This window comes from Cyprinodon variegatus, unplaced genomic scaffold (assembly GCF_000732505.1).
Source record: "Cyprinodon variegatus isolate N-32 unplaced genomic scaffold, C_variegatus-1.0 Scaffold119, whole genome shotgun sequence".
NCBI lineage: Eukaryota > Metazoa > Chordata > Actinopteri > Cyprinodontiformes > Cyprinodontidae > Cyprinodon > Cyprinodon variegatus.
This window is the reverse complement of record NW_015150572.1, coordinates 746,644-759,842: the sequence shown is the minus strand read 5'-3', so window position 1 is coordinate 759,842 and position 13,199 is coordinate 746,644. Positions and strand designations below refer to the sequence as shown.

The 13,199-nt window shown below is 41.9% G+C and overlaps 1 protein-coding gene across 2 annotated transcripts; it reads left to right on the top strand.

Moving 5' to 3' along the window:
* The first annotated feature begins 592 nt into the window (after positions 1 to 592).
* LOC107085265 (trichohyalin-like) lies at positions 593 to 11,985 on the top strand. 2 transcript variants are annotated; one of them, XM_015375507.1, is made up of 3 exons: positions 593 to 820; positions 1,086 to 1,862; positions 6,314 to 11,985. In XM_015375507.1, the coding sequence occupies exons 1-3, from the start codon at positions 760 to 762 to the stop codon at positions 11,701 to 11,703; spliced, it is 6,228 nt and encodes a 2,075-aa protein (XP_015230993.1). In that variant the 5' UTR covers positions 593 to 759; the 3' UTR covers positions 11,704 to 11,985. The 2 variants fall into 2 exon arrangements, with proteins under 2 accessions (XP_015230993.1, XP_015230992.1); XM_015375506.1 differs by having other exon boundaries at positions 1,038 to 1,862.
* The last annotated feature ends 1,214 nt before the right edge of the window (positions 11,986 to 13,199 follow it).

Sequence of the window (13,199 nt, the reverse complement as noted above, 5' to 3'; positions counted from 1 at the left end):
AGACAGCTGCTTCTTCCAGGACTGAAAATGGACTCTAAAATGTGTCACTCAAAAAGGAAGTGATCACTGGCTGAATATTTTGACTGTAAATGAGGCGGTTTAAAATGAGGAGTGCGTATTAATAAACTTGATCAAAGATGTACTTTCTGGTTTGGTAGGGCTTTTAATGGGTAAAGATTAGAATAAATATATTCCATATTGTCTGTTTTTGCATGGCTAATTTCTCAAACCGGAGAATTTTTTTACCAAGGTAAAGTTGCAGTTTCCCCATCTTACTAGTAGGCACAGGAAACAGAAGTTACCACAGGGCAATGTCTGACTTTAAGGTGCTGTGCAAGTCAGGGGAAAAGGCATATGCAGCTTTTCTTGCATACCAACTACAGAAACATTTCGTGCATGCACATTTTTATATATGACTGAAACTTCGTTCAGTCATGTACTGCATGCTAAAATACAAATGTGCATTTTGCAACCTTTTTGAACTGTGTCTTAATCACTCACACTGCAACCTCCACCTCTTAACTTCCTGTCGTGTTAAGAGAGCAAGTTAAAAAAAACCACAAACAGAAGTCACGTGACTTTTGACTGAACAGGTCCGCTACTATATGTGTCGAGTTCATGCAGCTCGAATCCTCTTTTTTAGATCAGTCGATTGTTGGTTTGTGTCTGCTTTATGTCACAATGTCTCTCAAGAAACTCTTACTGTAAAAAGACGAACAGGAACCAAAGAAAAAGAGGAAGAGGAAGAAGAGGAGGAGAATGGATCGAGAGATGGAAACTACTGATGAGGACTGCAGTGTAGCCACAGAAGCAAATGGTGGTGAGTTCTCAGCAGTTTTTGTTGCAGAACATTTACATTTGGTTCTGACATAGCTGCAAGCTTACAGGGTTATGGTGGTTAACTTTCAACACTGAAATTATTTTGATTATGTAGTTGTTGGTTTAATGATGAAAATTTAAATTTAAAATGTGGTTTTCATGCTAATCTAGAGGATAGATGTCTGACTTATGCAACACCTCTTTGTTCTGTCACTCAGCTTTTCCGCTACGGTGCACTGAGGAAGTACTTCTCCCTTTCTTCACAGATGAGAGTCTGCAGGTTGCCATGAACGTACGACACCCTCCTGCCTCCCCCGGTTACCCACCTGCCCTCCCAGAACTCCGACTGGTCCTGCTGGGAAGAAAGGGAGCCGGCAAGAGCGCTGCAGGCAACACCTTGCTGGGAGGTGTGGTTGGGTTTGAGAGCGGGAAGCCCACAGAGGAGTGCGTGAAAAGGCGAGCAGATGTTGTTAGACGGAAAGTCACAGTGGTGGACACACCTGGGTGGGAGTGGTATTACCCACTCAACAGGACCCCCAACTGGGTGAGGAGGGAAACTCTAAGAAGTGTTACCCTTTGCCCACCTGGACCTCATGCCGTGCTCCTGGTAGTCCGCTCCTGTGCATCCATCACAGACAGCTACATCCAGGAGATAGAGGAGCACCTGGAGCCACTAGGAAAGGATGTATGGGAACACACCTTGGTGCTTTTCACCCGGGGAGATGAACTTGGCCTGTCAACCATGGAGCAGCGGATCCAGACTAGTGGTTCTGGACACCAGAGACTCCTCCAGAAGTGTGGCAACAGATACCACATTGTAAACAACTATAACAAAGGAGACGACACACAAGTAAAGGAACTGATAAGGAAGCTGGAGGTGATGGTGGACAGAAAGAAGGGTGGGAAGAGTCACCTGGAGCTGGATAATAGTGTTCTGCTGGGACTGGAGGCTGATGGAAAGAGGAGGGCAAGGGAAAGAAGGAAGAAGCAGAGGCAGATGGAGGCACAGATGCAGAGAGGAACCATCAAAGCTGCTCTCATGAGTGAGTTCTTCAGATTGTTTGATGATTTAACTTCACAAGAGACTTCAAGCGCATAAAAATATTCAGTTACATTATGAACTCAAGCAAAAACACATGTATGGCCTCCGCATTTGAATACCCATGGATTCAGCTTTTTATTATCAAGTGAAATGAGTTGCACTTTAGTGACAGAGTAAACCTTATATAGCACTCTTCTTTTAAATCTGAATACAGACAGCTCTAATTCTTTTCCATACTGTTTGAAGGTTGCAGCAAATATTGGTGACCTTTGACCATTACTTTTTGCACAACCTCTCTAGATAACCCATTTTTCTGGGTCATTTCTGTTGCTCATACCAGAAGGTTTCTACAGGATCTAGATCTGTACACTAAGATGGTGAGGGAAGGAGGTAAAATGTGGGTTTGGTGAACCATTTTTGTTTTGATTTAACTAAATTTTTTTTTTCATCGTTATAAAGTCAAAAGGCCTTCAAAAAGGCCTACAATATTATTATATTATTGTTATACACAGCACAACATCAGAGGACTGTTGGTCACCAATTGGTTAGGGAGGGATGTCACTAGACACAGCTTATTTTAAAAACATATCTTTGATTCTAAGGTAATTTTACACTGGGCTTATTTAATATATAAGCTCTATAACAGCAAGTCAGCAGTAGGTAGCATTAGCGTATCTTCATATGTTGTAGCTTGAATCCTTCCTTTTGATAATGCATTCTTCATTCTCTGTCCTGTACATATTTAACTTGCTTCTAGCTGTCCAAATGTTGTCTTAGCACTGTTATTTTACTCTGAGTCTGACAACAGCTATAAAAAGAGCAGGCTGTTGCTGTGGTCTGCAAACCATATTACAACAGAGCCGGACTGTAGAGCAGCATTATTATTAAAGATCCTGCCCCTATTGAGATACTGCCTCTTTGTACTGGAAAATGAATCAATCCAAAGTGAACCAATGCAACCTGTCTTGACCTGAATTGATAAATTACCAACAGCTACAAGCAAATCAATTTCAATACTGAGGCAGGTTATATATGGCACTGCCCTCTATTGTGTAAAATTGACATTGTACAGTTCTGGAATCTGGAGAAACTATACTGGAGTGGCAGCATCATGTCACCACGCTGTTTTGTACAGTATGGTATTCAAGAGGAGAAAATGGCCTACAAATGCATAAATGCGCTACAAATGCATAATGAAGTGCAAGCACAAAAATGAGCAATTGCAGAAAAGAGAATGAGGTAAATGTGCTGCAAAACCACTCGTTAAGATCTAAATAAGATGCTCAGAAAGTGAGCAACAAGTTAGTAATTGCCTCCTAAACCTAACAAATAGTTGGGGAGTTCTAGGTTGCAAGAACTGCAAACAAGCGTTTTTTTACTTGCAGTGCACATTTATAGAACTGAATTTGTAACTGAGCCAAATTAGAGGGTTTTCGAGCAGGGACTGTCTTTTCCAGCTCATGCTACAGGATTTCAACAGAATTCCAGTCAGAACTTTGACCAGGCCACTCCAAAGCCTTAAGTTTGTCTTCCCCCAGCCATTCAGAGTTGGACTTGCTGCTGGGTTTTGGATCATAGTCTTTCTGTAGAACCTAAATTAATTAGATCCTAAGGCCATGAATAGATGGCTAGACATCCTCTAAGGTTTTTAGGTGGACAGCAGAAACTATTATTTAATACAGGAAGTTTTCCATATGGAGACAAACAGCCACAGACCATCACACTATCATCACCAAACTGTAATGTTGGAAAGATGTTTATTTTCTAACATGCATTGTTACTTTTATGCCAGGTGTAATGAGAGACACACTTTCCCAAAAATGTGACTTTTTGTCTAAGACTTAGGGATCACCAAGGCATGTTCTAGAAAAGCTGAAACAAATGACAAATTATTTTTGCTCAGCTGTGGTTTTGCTCCTGGAACTTTGCTACAAAGGCCAATTTGGCCCAAACTCTTTGTTATGCTGGAGGCAAGAACAGTTACACTAAAAGAGGCCAGTGAGACCTTTTAGATGTTGTTTTTGAGGCTATGGTGACCTCTTGGATGAGTCACTGCTGTGTTATGTTTTTCCATTTGTCCATGGTGGCTGTTGCTGTTTAGAAATGGATTTGTAACCCCCTTCATATTAATAGAGCTCCATTAATTAGTTCATTTGTTCCTGGAGTTCTTTGGGTCTCAGTACGGTGTTTAGTCTTTGAGGATCTTTTGGTGCAATTTATTTGTCAGACAGGTCCTATTTAAGAAAATTCTGGTTGGAAAACAACTGTGACGACAATTATGGTTGGATGTGGCTAGAGAAAGTGAACTCATTTATGAGATATGTTGTAGCAGATAGGGGGCAATAATGTTTTTACACTGGGCCTTTTTTTTCTCCCTCATTAATAATTATATATATTAAAAAAAACTTTATTGCAAAGCTACATTTTCCGTTTACTTGTGTTGTCTTTGATAGATATTTACATATATTTATAACACCTAAGTTAGCCTGATAAACCAGACTAAATGTGAGATTAAATGTGTAATTTAGTCTGGCCCCAATGAGGGAGACATCTGAAGACTGTTTATTAGAACAACCCGTTGTCTTTCAAACCGCTGTCTGTGTCTATTGGCCAACGCTCTGACCAATGAGCGCAACTGACTGTGACGTAGTAAGCGCGACAGAAAGCTGGTGGGGGGGTGAAAACAAACAACCTGTCGGTAAAACGGCGAATATGTCCTTCTTAAAAATGAATGAGCGTAAGGCCTCCTCCTGCTATCGTTTCAGCAAAACACCTCAAGTCTAATCCTTCTAAAACTGATTCCAAGTTTGAGTCAAAAATCGGCATCAGAGGCAGCGTTCCTTCACACATGACTATGCTGAAAGAGGGCCGCTGTAGACAGGCTGCGGTTAGCCCTGGCTGCTGTTAGCCTCGGAGGTCCACTGGTTGCCTCGGTCCTCTCAATTTCGGAAATTGTTTTTTTAAATTACGCATTAACTCGTTAAATGGACCATATCGTGACACTCTAAAGTATAATATTCTATATAAACTTACTTTTATTGAACAACAGAAAAGAGAACTTTTAACTTTCAATGGAACGCTCCATTGAAAGCTGCTGCTACGGCTACTGTTCAATAGTTGCTGCCATCTTCCTTGTTGTGCTTTCTCCAGCGTCATGCAGCTTTGTCGTCACGTCCTCCAAACCCCGCCCGCTTTGCATCCAAAATTTCTAAACACATCTCTGCATTGTGATTGGCCTGCTAGTTCTAGGGCCTGGGCATTGATCGAGGCTAGACCAAACTCGCAGGCAAAATGATTTTGGCCGCTGGTGGATGGGGCTAGTTTACTAGGCTATACCTAAATGGGACAAAGATGCAAAACAAAAACATGCAGAAATGACAGATTAGCTTGATCTGATAATAAATTCAAGTATAAATTTTTTTTTACCTGTATGGGAATCAAAATTCAATTTTGTACAGTGGATTATCATTAGATGTAAAAAATAAATAAATTGAGTCATCAGTTGCTGTGATTCCAGTAGTTGTGAATTTTAAGCAAATTTTGAAAAGTTTGAAGGAAAGGAAATGCGAATTTTCAGTATTTCCAATTTTAATTGAAGTAGGCTAATCAATTGTAATTTTGTCATTCATCGTTATCCACATTATGTTGTCATTCATGACTGTAATAAACAGGAAGTAGAGGCTGCAATCTAGCACGGATCATAGATGAGTAATAGAGGAAAGATTTATAGATTTATTGAACATATAGCTATCGGACAAATTGTTCATGTCGGCTAATAATGTTGATGTTTTTTCCAGTCATGTTTATGCGCTTAACTGGAATATCCCGGAAGAGGCCAACAGGAAAAACAACTGATCATTCATGAGAGAAAAAAGTTTGCTACATAAGAGCTGATTCGAAAAAAAAAAAACTTTTTTGTCACCCGTTTTGCTTGTTAAGCCGGGGGAGTGTTGGCCTAGTGGGTTACAAGGTTGCAAGTATCCGGTTGGATCCCCACAGTCTGCACTCTGGGTGCCACAAAATGGCAGCCCACTGCTCTCCAAGGGGATGGGTCAAATGCAGAGGGGAAATTTGCCCATAGTGTTATGATAAAGGGGTTTACATTTTAATTTTTGTCAAAAGTTTTTAAGACAACAATTTCAAGCAAACATGAAAATAATTTTTTTCATTTTGCTGTTTCCATCAAGCTTTTCTGATAAGATACCATACTTCAAATGGGCATCAGAAAGAGCTTAATGAAATGGCATAGTTATCAATCTAAGCACACAGTGTCTCCATTGTGGATGTAGAACATCTGTGGCCGACAGCTATAGTGCTTTCCAAAGAGGTGGACAACCAAGTAAAATGTAAAAGTAGAAATCAAGAGGTGACAAAATGTCCAGCATCCATTGTTATTATTGCTCTGTTGTAAAATCACAAAATGAAATCAGTCTGTATCTCTCATCCTCTCAGGCGATGGACCCCAGGGATCAGAGCTGGATGCACACCAGTCGTTCTCCAAGACTCCTCGACGGCTACCCGAGGTTAGACTAGTTCTCCTGGGCGAGCGTGAAACTGGGAAAAGTTGTGCCGGGAACGCCATACTTGGGAAAACTGGCTTCTTCCAAGCAGGAGCTGTGACGGAGGAGTGTGTACGCCAGCAGGCGGAGGTGGCAAGGACTATGGTGACAGTGGTGGACACCCCGGGCTGGGAGGCAGGAGTGGCCGGTGCCACGCCGGAGCGGGTCAAACGGGAGATCATGTGCAGCGTGGCTCTGTGCCCTCCTGGGCCTCACGCCCTTCTGCTGACTCTGAGGGTGGACACTCTGGTGAGGGCAGGACATGTCAGGGAGCACCTGGAACTTCTTGGAGAAGGAGTCTGGAGACACACAATTCTGCTGTTCACCCACGGCGACCAGCTCCGCGAGGGGGTCGACATTGAGCGGCACATCCAGAGCGGAGGCCGGGACCTACAGGGGCTGCTGGAGAAATGCAGGGGCAGGTACCACGTGATCAGCAGCGGAGATGGAGGAGGACGAGGGAGTGGAGGCTCTGCTAGGGTGGCGGAGCTTCTGGAGAAAGTGGAGAAGATGGCGACGATGAACAGGTGTGAAGCCTTCTCCTGCGTGGTACAGGAAGTTAGGGATCTGAGCCTTCAGAGGAACGAAAAGTTCAACCAGCGGCTGAAGGAGATAGGAGACAAGATGGTTCGTCAGGAGGCAGAGTTAAAGAAGTTGAGGGACAGAGAGGTGAAGAGCATCAGGTGGTTCTTTGATAGAAAGAAGAAGGTGAAGTCACCAGGAAAAGCTGATGTTCAAAGAGAGGAGGAGGACGATGAGGACAGGAGGGTCGGAGAAATAAAAAATGACTTTGGCGACCTGGAGGAGAGGATGAGATGGCTGACAGAGGACAGAGAAAGGGAAGTTCAAGATCTTAGCCTTGAAAATGAGAGAATCCGAATCGCACTAAATCAACGTCAACAGGAGAAACGGGAAGTGGAGCTGAACCTGGAGCTAAAAGAGAGGGAGATCGAGGAGCTGAAGGAAAGGACCGATGAGCAACAGCTGAAACTTCTTGATCTTGAACGCTCCTGTGTTGAATCTGAACATGAGAGGAAGAGGAGGGAGGAGGAAATCAGAACAGAGAAACAAGAATGGAAGAAAAAACTGGAAGACAAAGAGGAAATTGTGGAAATGCTTAAGAATGAGAAAGCAGGGCTGATTGAAAGGTTTGAAGCTTTACAAGTAAAACTGGAGAAGACGGAAACACACTATGATGGTTGTCTAAGAAAAGAAGGAGAGAAAATCAGAGACATGGCAGAAAGGGAGGAAAAACTGAAGCAGGAGATGGAAAATAAAGACAAACTGCTGGAGGAAGTGAGAAAGAAAGCTGCAGAGGAAAAGCAAGTGATACTTGAAAAGTTAAATATGTTGGAAAAAAGTACAGAGAAGCTGAAACAACAACATAAGAAAGAAATGGACAACAAAGAAATAGAGATAAATGACATTAAACAACAGCACCAAGAGGAGATGATCAACAAAATAGCTGAGAGCCAAAAAAACATGGAGGCAATGAAAGTTCAACAAAAACAAGAAGTCAACAAGACTTTAAAAGAAAAAAGTAACGACATTGAAAGACTCAAACAGCTGCATGAGGAAGAACTTAGGAGCATGAAGCAAGATCAAGAAAAACTGATAACAGAGCTCAACAAGCAGTTTGCAAAAGAGAAGAGTGAACTTTTGGATACAAAAAAGAGAGAAATAGCAGCACTGAAACATGATCATATCACTCAAATTGAAGCAAAAGTGCAGGAACATGAAAAAGACAAAAAAATGCATCTACAACAGAAAAAAGACATGGAACGACATATTCAAGAGAAAGACAAGGAGATGGAGGACTTAAAAGTCAAACACCAAGAAGAGATGGCAACAAAAATAAATGAAATGGTTAAACTCATGGAGGAAACAGAAACTGACTACAAGAAGGAACTTGATAAAATAGTAAAAGAGAAGGAAGAAGAAGTCAAAAAGGTCAAACAAGAAGATGCAAAAATACTTAGCCAGCTAGAGCAAGAGAGACAAAGCAAAACAGAGGAACTCAAACAACAAATAGATGAAGGAGAGCAGGAAAAACAGAGACTGATCAAAGAGTTAAAGGAAAAGATTGCAGCCCAAACAGAAGAAGCTAGGAGAGAGCAGGAGAGGATGTTACAAGATCTGCAGCAGAGGCAGAAAGAAACGGAGGAAATCAAATGGGAGCTGAACAAGGAAATCAAAAACAGGGCAGCAGATAAAGACAGACACACAGAGGAGGTGTTGCAAAAGAAGAAAGAGATTGAGGAAATGAAAGAGGAATTGAAAGAAACAAAGTGGAAAATGCAACAGAAAGAGGAAAGAGAAAATGAACTTTTGAGGGAAATTGTAGACAGAGAAACAGAGATAGAAAGATACAAAAAAGAATTGGAGCAACAGACAAAAGATGCAAAAGAAAGGTTCAATGAAATGAAGGAAAAGATACTACAAACAGAAGAAAGAGTTAAAGATCTTCTAAATGACATCAAAGCAATGGGGCAAAAGCTAGAATTAAAAGACAAAGAGATTGAAGAGATGAAATTAACTATTAAAGGAATGAATGTAGAGATTCAAGAAAAGGAAGAGAAAGAAGCCGTTTACTTGGAGTTCAGAAAAGAAACTGAGCAACAGCTGAAGACAAAAGAACAAGAAATCGAACAGATGAAGGAGAAAATAAAAGATCTCGAGCAACATTTGCAGCAGGCAAACGAGCAAAGACAAAGAGATGCCCTGAGCTACAAAAAGCAAACGCAACAAACTTTAGAAGAAAATGGAAGAGTGACTGAAAAGCTGCAACTGCACATAAAGGACATCGAAGAGATTCTGCAGAGAAAGGAAGACGAGCGAGGGGAAATCATTCTGAACCAAAAGAAAGAGGCAGAACAACGCCTGCAGGACACAGAGAGGAGGATGGAGGAGATGAGGCGAGAGCTTTTGGAAGACATGGAGAACAAACTGAACGAGAAAGAGATGGAGAACGAAAGCATGAAACAACAGTCTGACTCCAGGGAGGCGAGATGGAGGGAGGAGCTGAAGAAGACAGAGGAGAAAGGAGCGAATGAGATCAACAAACTACTACAGATAATTGAGAAGAAAACAAAAGAAGAAAAGCAAGCAGAACAAGTTCTCACAGAAAAAGAAGGAGTGATTGATCAGCTAAAAGAAGTTTGCAAAAATTACGTTAAGGACATAGAAGAGTTGAGGGAAAGCAATGAAAAGAACACGATTTGCATAGAGGAGATGAAGCAATGCCATGCACAGCAAGAGAAAGATGAAGCAGAGATGAGGGATAAGCTTCAGAAAAAAGAAGATGAACTCAAACATCTGCTGCAAAAAGACAAAGACAATGAGAAGGAGGTTGTTCAGCTGAGGCTGACTATCGAGCAAACTAAATCAGAGCTGAAAGAGCTCACAGAGAGAATGGAGAAGGAGATGACAAGCATGATTCAAGAGTATGAGAAAGAGCTCAACGTCAAAACTGAGAACACAGAGGCCATTGCTAAGGAGAAAGAGAGTCGCATCAGTCAGTTAGAGCACAGCATTCAGGACATCACCGAGAAATACGAAGAGAGCCAGAAGAAAGTAGAAGAACTGCAAGAGCAAAATGAGAAGATGAGGAAAGAGGCAGAAAATCTCAGCATCAAGAGTGAGGAGATGAGGAGGAAGAGTGAGGAACAGGTTAGGGAGCATCTAGCGACATGTGAGGAGAAAGTAAAGAGCATAGAGGCTATTGTTAAGGAGAGAGATTTAGAGGTGAAAATGTTACAAGAAGCCAATGATAAACTTCGAGGGGAGGTAGAAGAGATTAAAGCGAGTGAAGGCAGGAGCCAGACACAGATAAATGAGCTGAGGGAGAAAGAAAAAGAGCAGGCAGAGAGGTATAAGGAAGAATGCATTAAAAGAGAGGAAGTAGCCAAGGAAAGAGAGCAAGCGGTAAGAAGAGAAGAAGAAGAGTTAAGCAAAAGAAGAAATGACCTCAATGCAAAACAGGAAGAACTGGTTGAAATGGAGATAAAGTTGCAAAGCAAAGAATCAGATCTTCAAAAACTCCAAACTAGTCTGGACATAAGAGAAAAGGAAATAGAGGAAGAGAATAATCAAAGGAAAGAGTTGAACTTAAGGCAACAGGTTATCGAGAAGAAGGAAAGGGAGTTGGATGCATTACTTGGAGCCCTGGAAGGCAAGCAGAAAGAGCTGAGCTCTCATGGTCAAGACCTCCAGAAGAAGGTCAGGGGTCTGAAGGATCAAGGGAAAGAGCTGAAGGACAGAGAGTGCTACCTAAAGAACGAGGAGCAGGAGCTGCTCAACTGGAAGTCCAAGCTACTGATGCAAAATGAACTTGTCAACTGCACAACACAGGAGCTTGATGAGATGCGCAGAGACTTGGCTTTCCTGAAGGAAGACTTGTGTGCCAGAGAGAAAAAGCTAAAGGAGTCACTCAAAAACATGAACAAATGGGAGAATAGTCTAAGAGAAAGAGAGGAAGAGTTGACCAGGAAGGAGCAAAGGTCTAATGAGAGCACTAATGAAAGTTCTTGCCATATACTGACTGTAAATAACTCACCTTTGATGCACCAAGAGGTAAATAGCGGGAGAGGAAAGGGAAAAGATTTAGAGGTAGAAGCCACCATTAGTTCTGCAGAAAAAAATACATGCTACCTCGAAAAACTTTTGGAAACTAAGAAGCCTGAAGGAAACAATAAGAGCAACAATTTCAGGTCCCTACCAAACAACATCGGGTTGGATTTGAAAGTACTGGTTCTTGGCGAGACGTGGTCTTCCTGCTCCCCAGCTGGAGTTACTATCCTAGGTGGAGAGGCAACTAAGTTTGATGGATCTGGCTTCAGGCCTTGGATAGGTCAGATAGCTGGAAGGCGCCTGGCAGTTGCAGAACCTCTAGGTCTGAAGTGGCGAGATGGACCCGATCCGACTGACACGGAACAACGGAAGAGCATTATAGACAGCGCCTCCTGGTGCCATCCGGGCGCTCACATCGTCCTCCTGCTCGTGCCCGCCTTTCTGACCTGCACGAGGAAGTACAGGAGGGCGGTGGAGGAACATGTAGGCTTGCTCGGGGAGGACGTCTGGAGGCGCACTTTGGTGCTTTTTACCCGGGGGGAGATTCTGGGAGAGAGCGTGGAACAGCACATCCTGAGAAACGGGGAACTACTGGGGCTCATAGAGAGGTGCGGGGGCAGGTACCATGTGCTGACCAGCAAACACAACAACTCAGTGATCGATGGGCTGTTGCAAAAGATGGAAGAGCTCGCAGATTTTACTTTAGGAATGTGAGGACTGAATAATTATTAAAAAAATGTTTAATGTGTATTTGTAAATATGTTTGACTCAAAACCAAATGAATGTGGACTTTCCTAATTTTTTACCTCTGTATTTAATTTGTAATCCTGCATTTTCTTGCCTCTTTTGGATAAAATAATTCACAAATAAAAACAGTTGAATATATCACTAAAGTCCACCTTAATTGTCAGAATTCTCTTTTTTGCGAAAAGGGGAAAAAGTCACTTCAATAATGTCCAAAAAAAAATAAAACTAACTGCACTTAACTGCTTTATTAAAATCATGCTTCCTGCATGTTTTATAAAGACTCATTTTTCATTTATTTTCTTTAAATATGTTGAAAGCTTGATTCATCAGAGAAACCTCATATGACCTCAACTTTACTGTTCTCACCATCTCCCCTAGATGGAGACCTTGAGTCAGTGTAGAGTTTCCTCCCTCCAATCTAAATGTATCACTGCTGAAAGTCTCAACTGATAAAAAAAAAACATGATGGCCAAAGTATAATGAAGCCCCGTCAAACACGTTTCAACTGTGTTTTATGGTTTTCTGTGTAATGGTTACTTTTAAAAGGAAAGAGCACACAAAGCCTGACTAAAGCAGGTCTCTGTGCTTTATCTTGACTTGAGGCATTTCAGGAGAAACCGTCTCGCAATTATAACCCCAGGGAGCCGGGCCCTTGCTGAGAGGACCCCTGCTTTGACAAGTAAATTATGACTCTTGATGAGAGCATCGCGCCTCTTTCAAAATGCAATTTTTGACAGCCGGGAAAATGCGGGGGGATACATACAACAACTTCCATCATCATCTGCCGAGCCACATACAACATCCAAAAAACACTTGTGTGCAATCATCAGCCTAATAATTATGGAGTGTGAGTGCTGGTCTGAATCCAACATGGCAACAGTCCTTTTTTTTTTTTCCTACCTATAATCTGTCCATTCACTGTGTGCTGCCTTTAGATGCAAGATGAGAGGCTGTAGTGTCAAGATAGATCTGTTGCTCCTTTGATCATCTCTGCAGGATGGGGCTTCTTCTTTGTCAAAGAATCTGCGGAAAATTAAGGGGAAAAAAGTTCTGAAATTACAGTTGATGTAGACATAATTTTCACGCACTTAGCATAATGTTTCCATGCCCCAGCCAGAAAATCAGTCTTAGATGCATCGTCATGTAAATGATTTAAGATATTACAGAATTTACATGCTAAAAGATAGGAGTGTACAGACTAGATATGGGGCCAATTTCAGGAAAAAAAAACTAGATGTAAATAAGCGACATAGACAGACAGGTAAGCCAAGGTATATTTATAGTACAGTATGACCTTTAAATGTCAACGTTCCGCTTAAATCGTCTACATAAACATGACATGACTGCCTGACCTCTTAACACCTTCTGAACATTATGCTACATTGAGAATGTGTAATTGGTAAAGGACTGGTGACCTTTCTAGTTTGTGCCCCGCCTTTCACCCAGTGACCGCTGGAGCACCA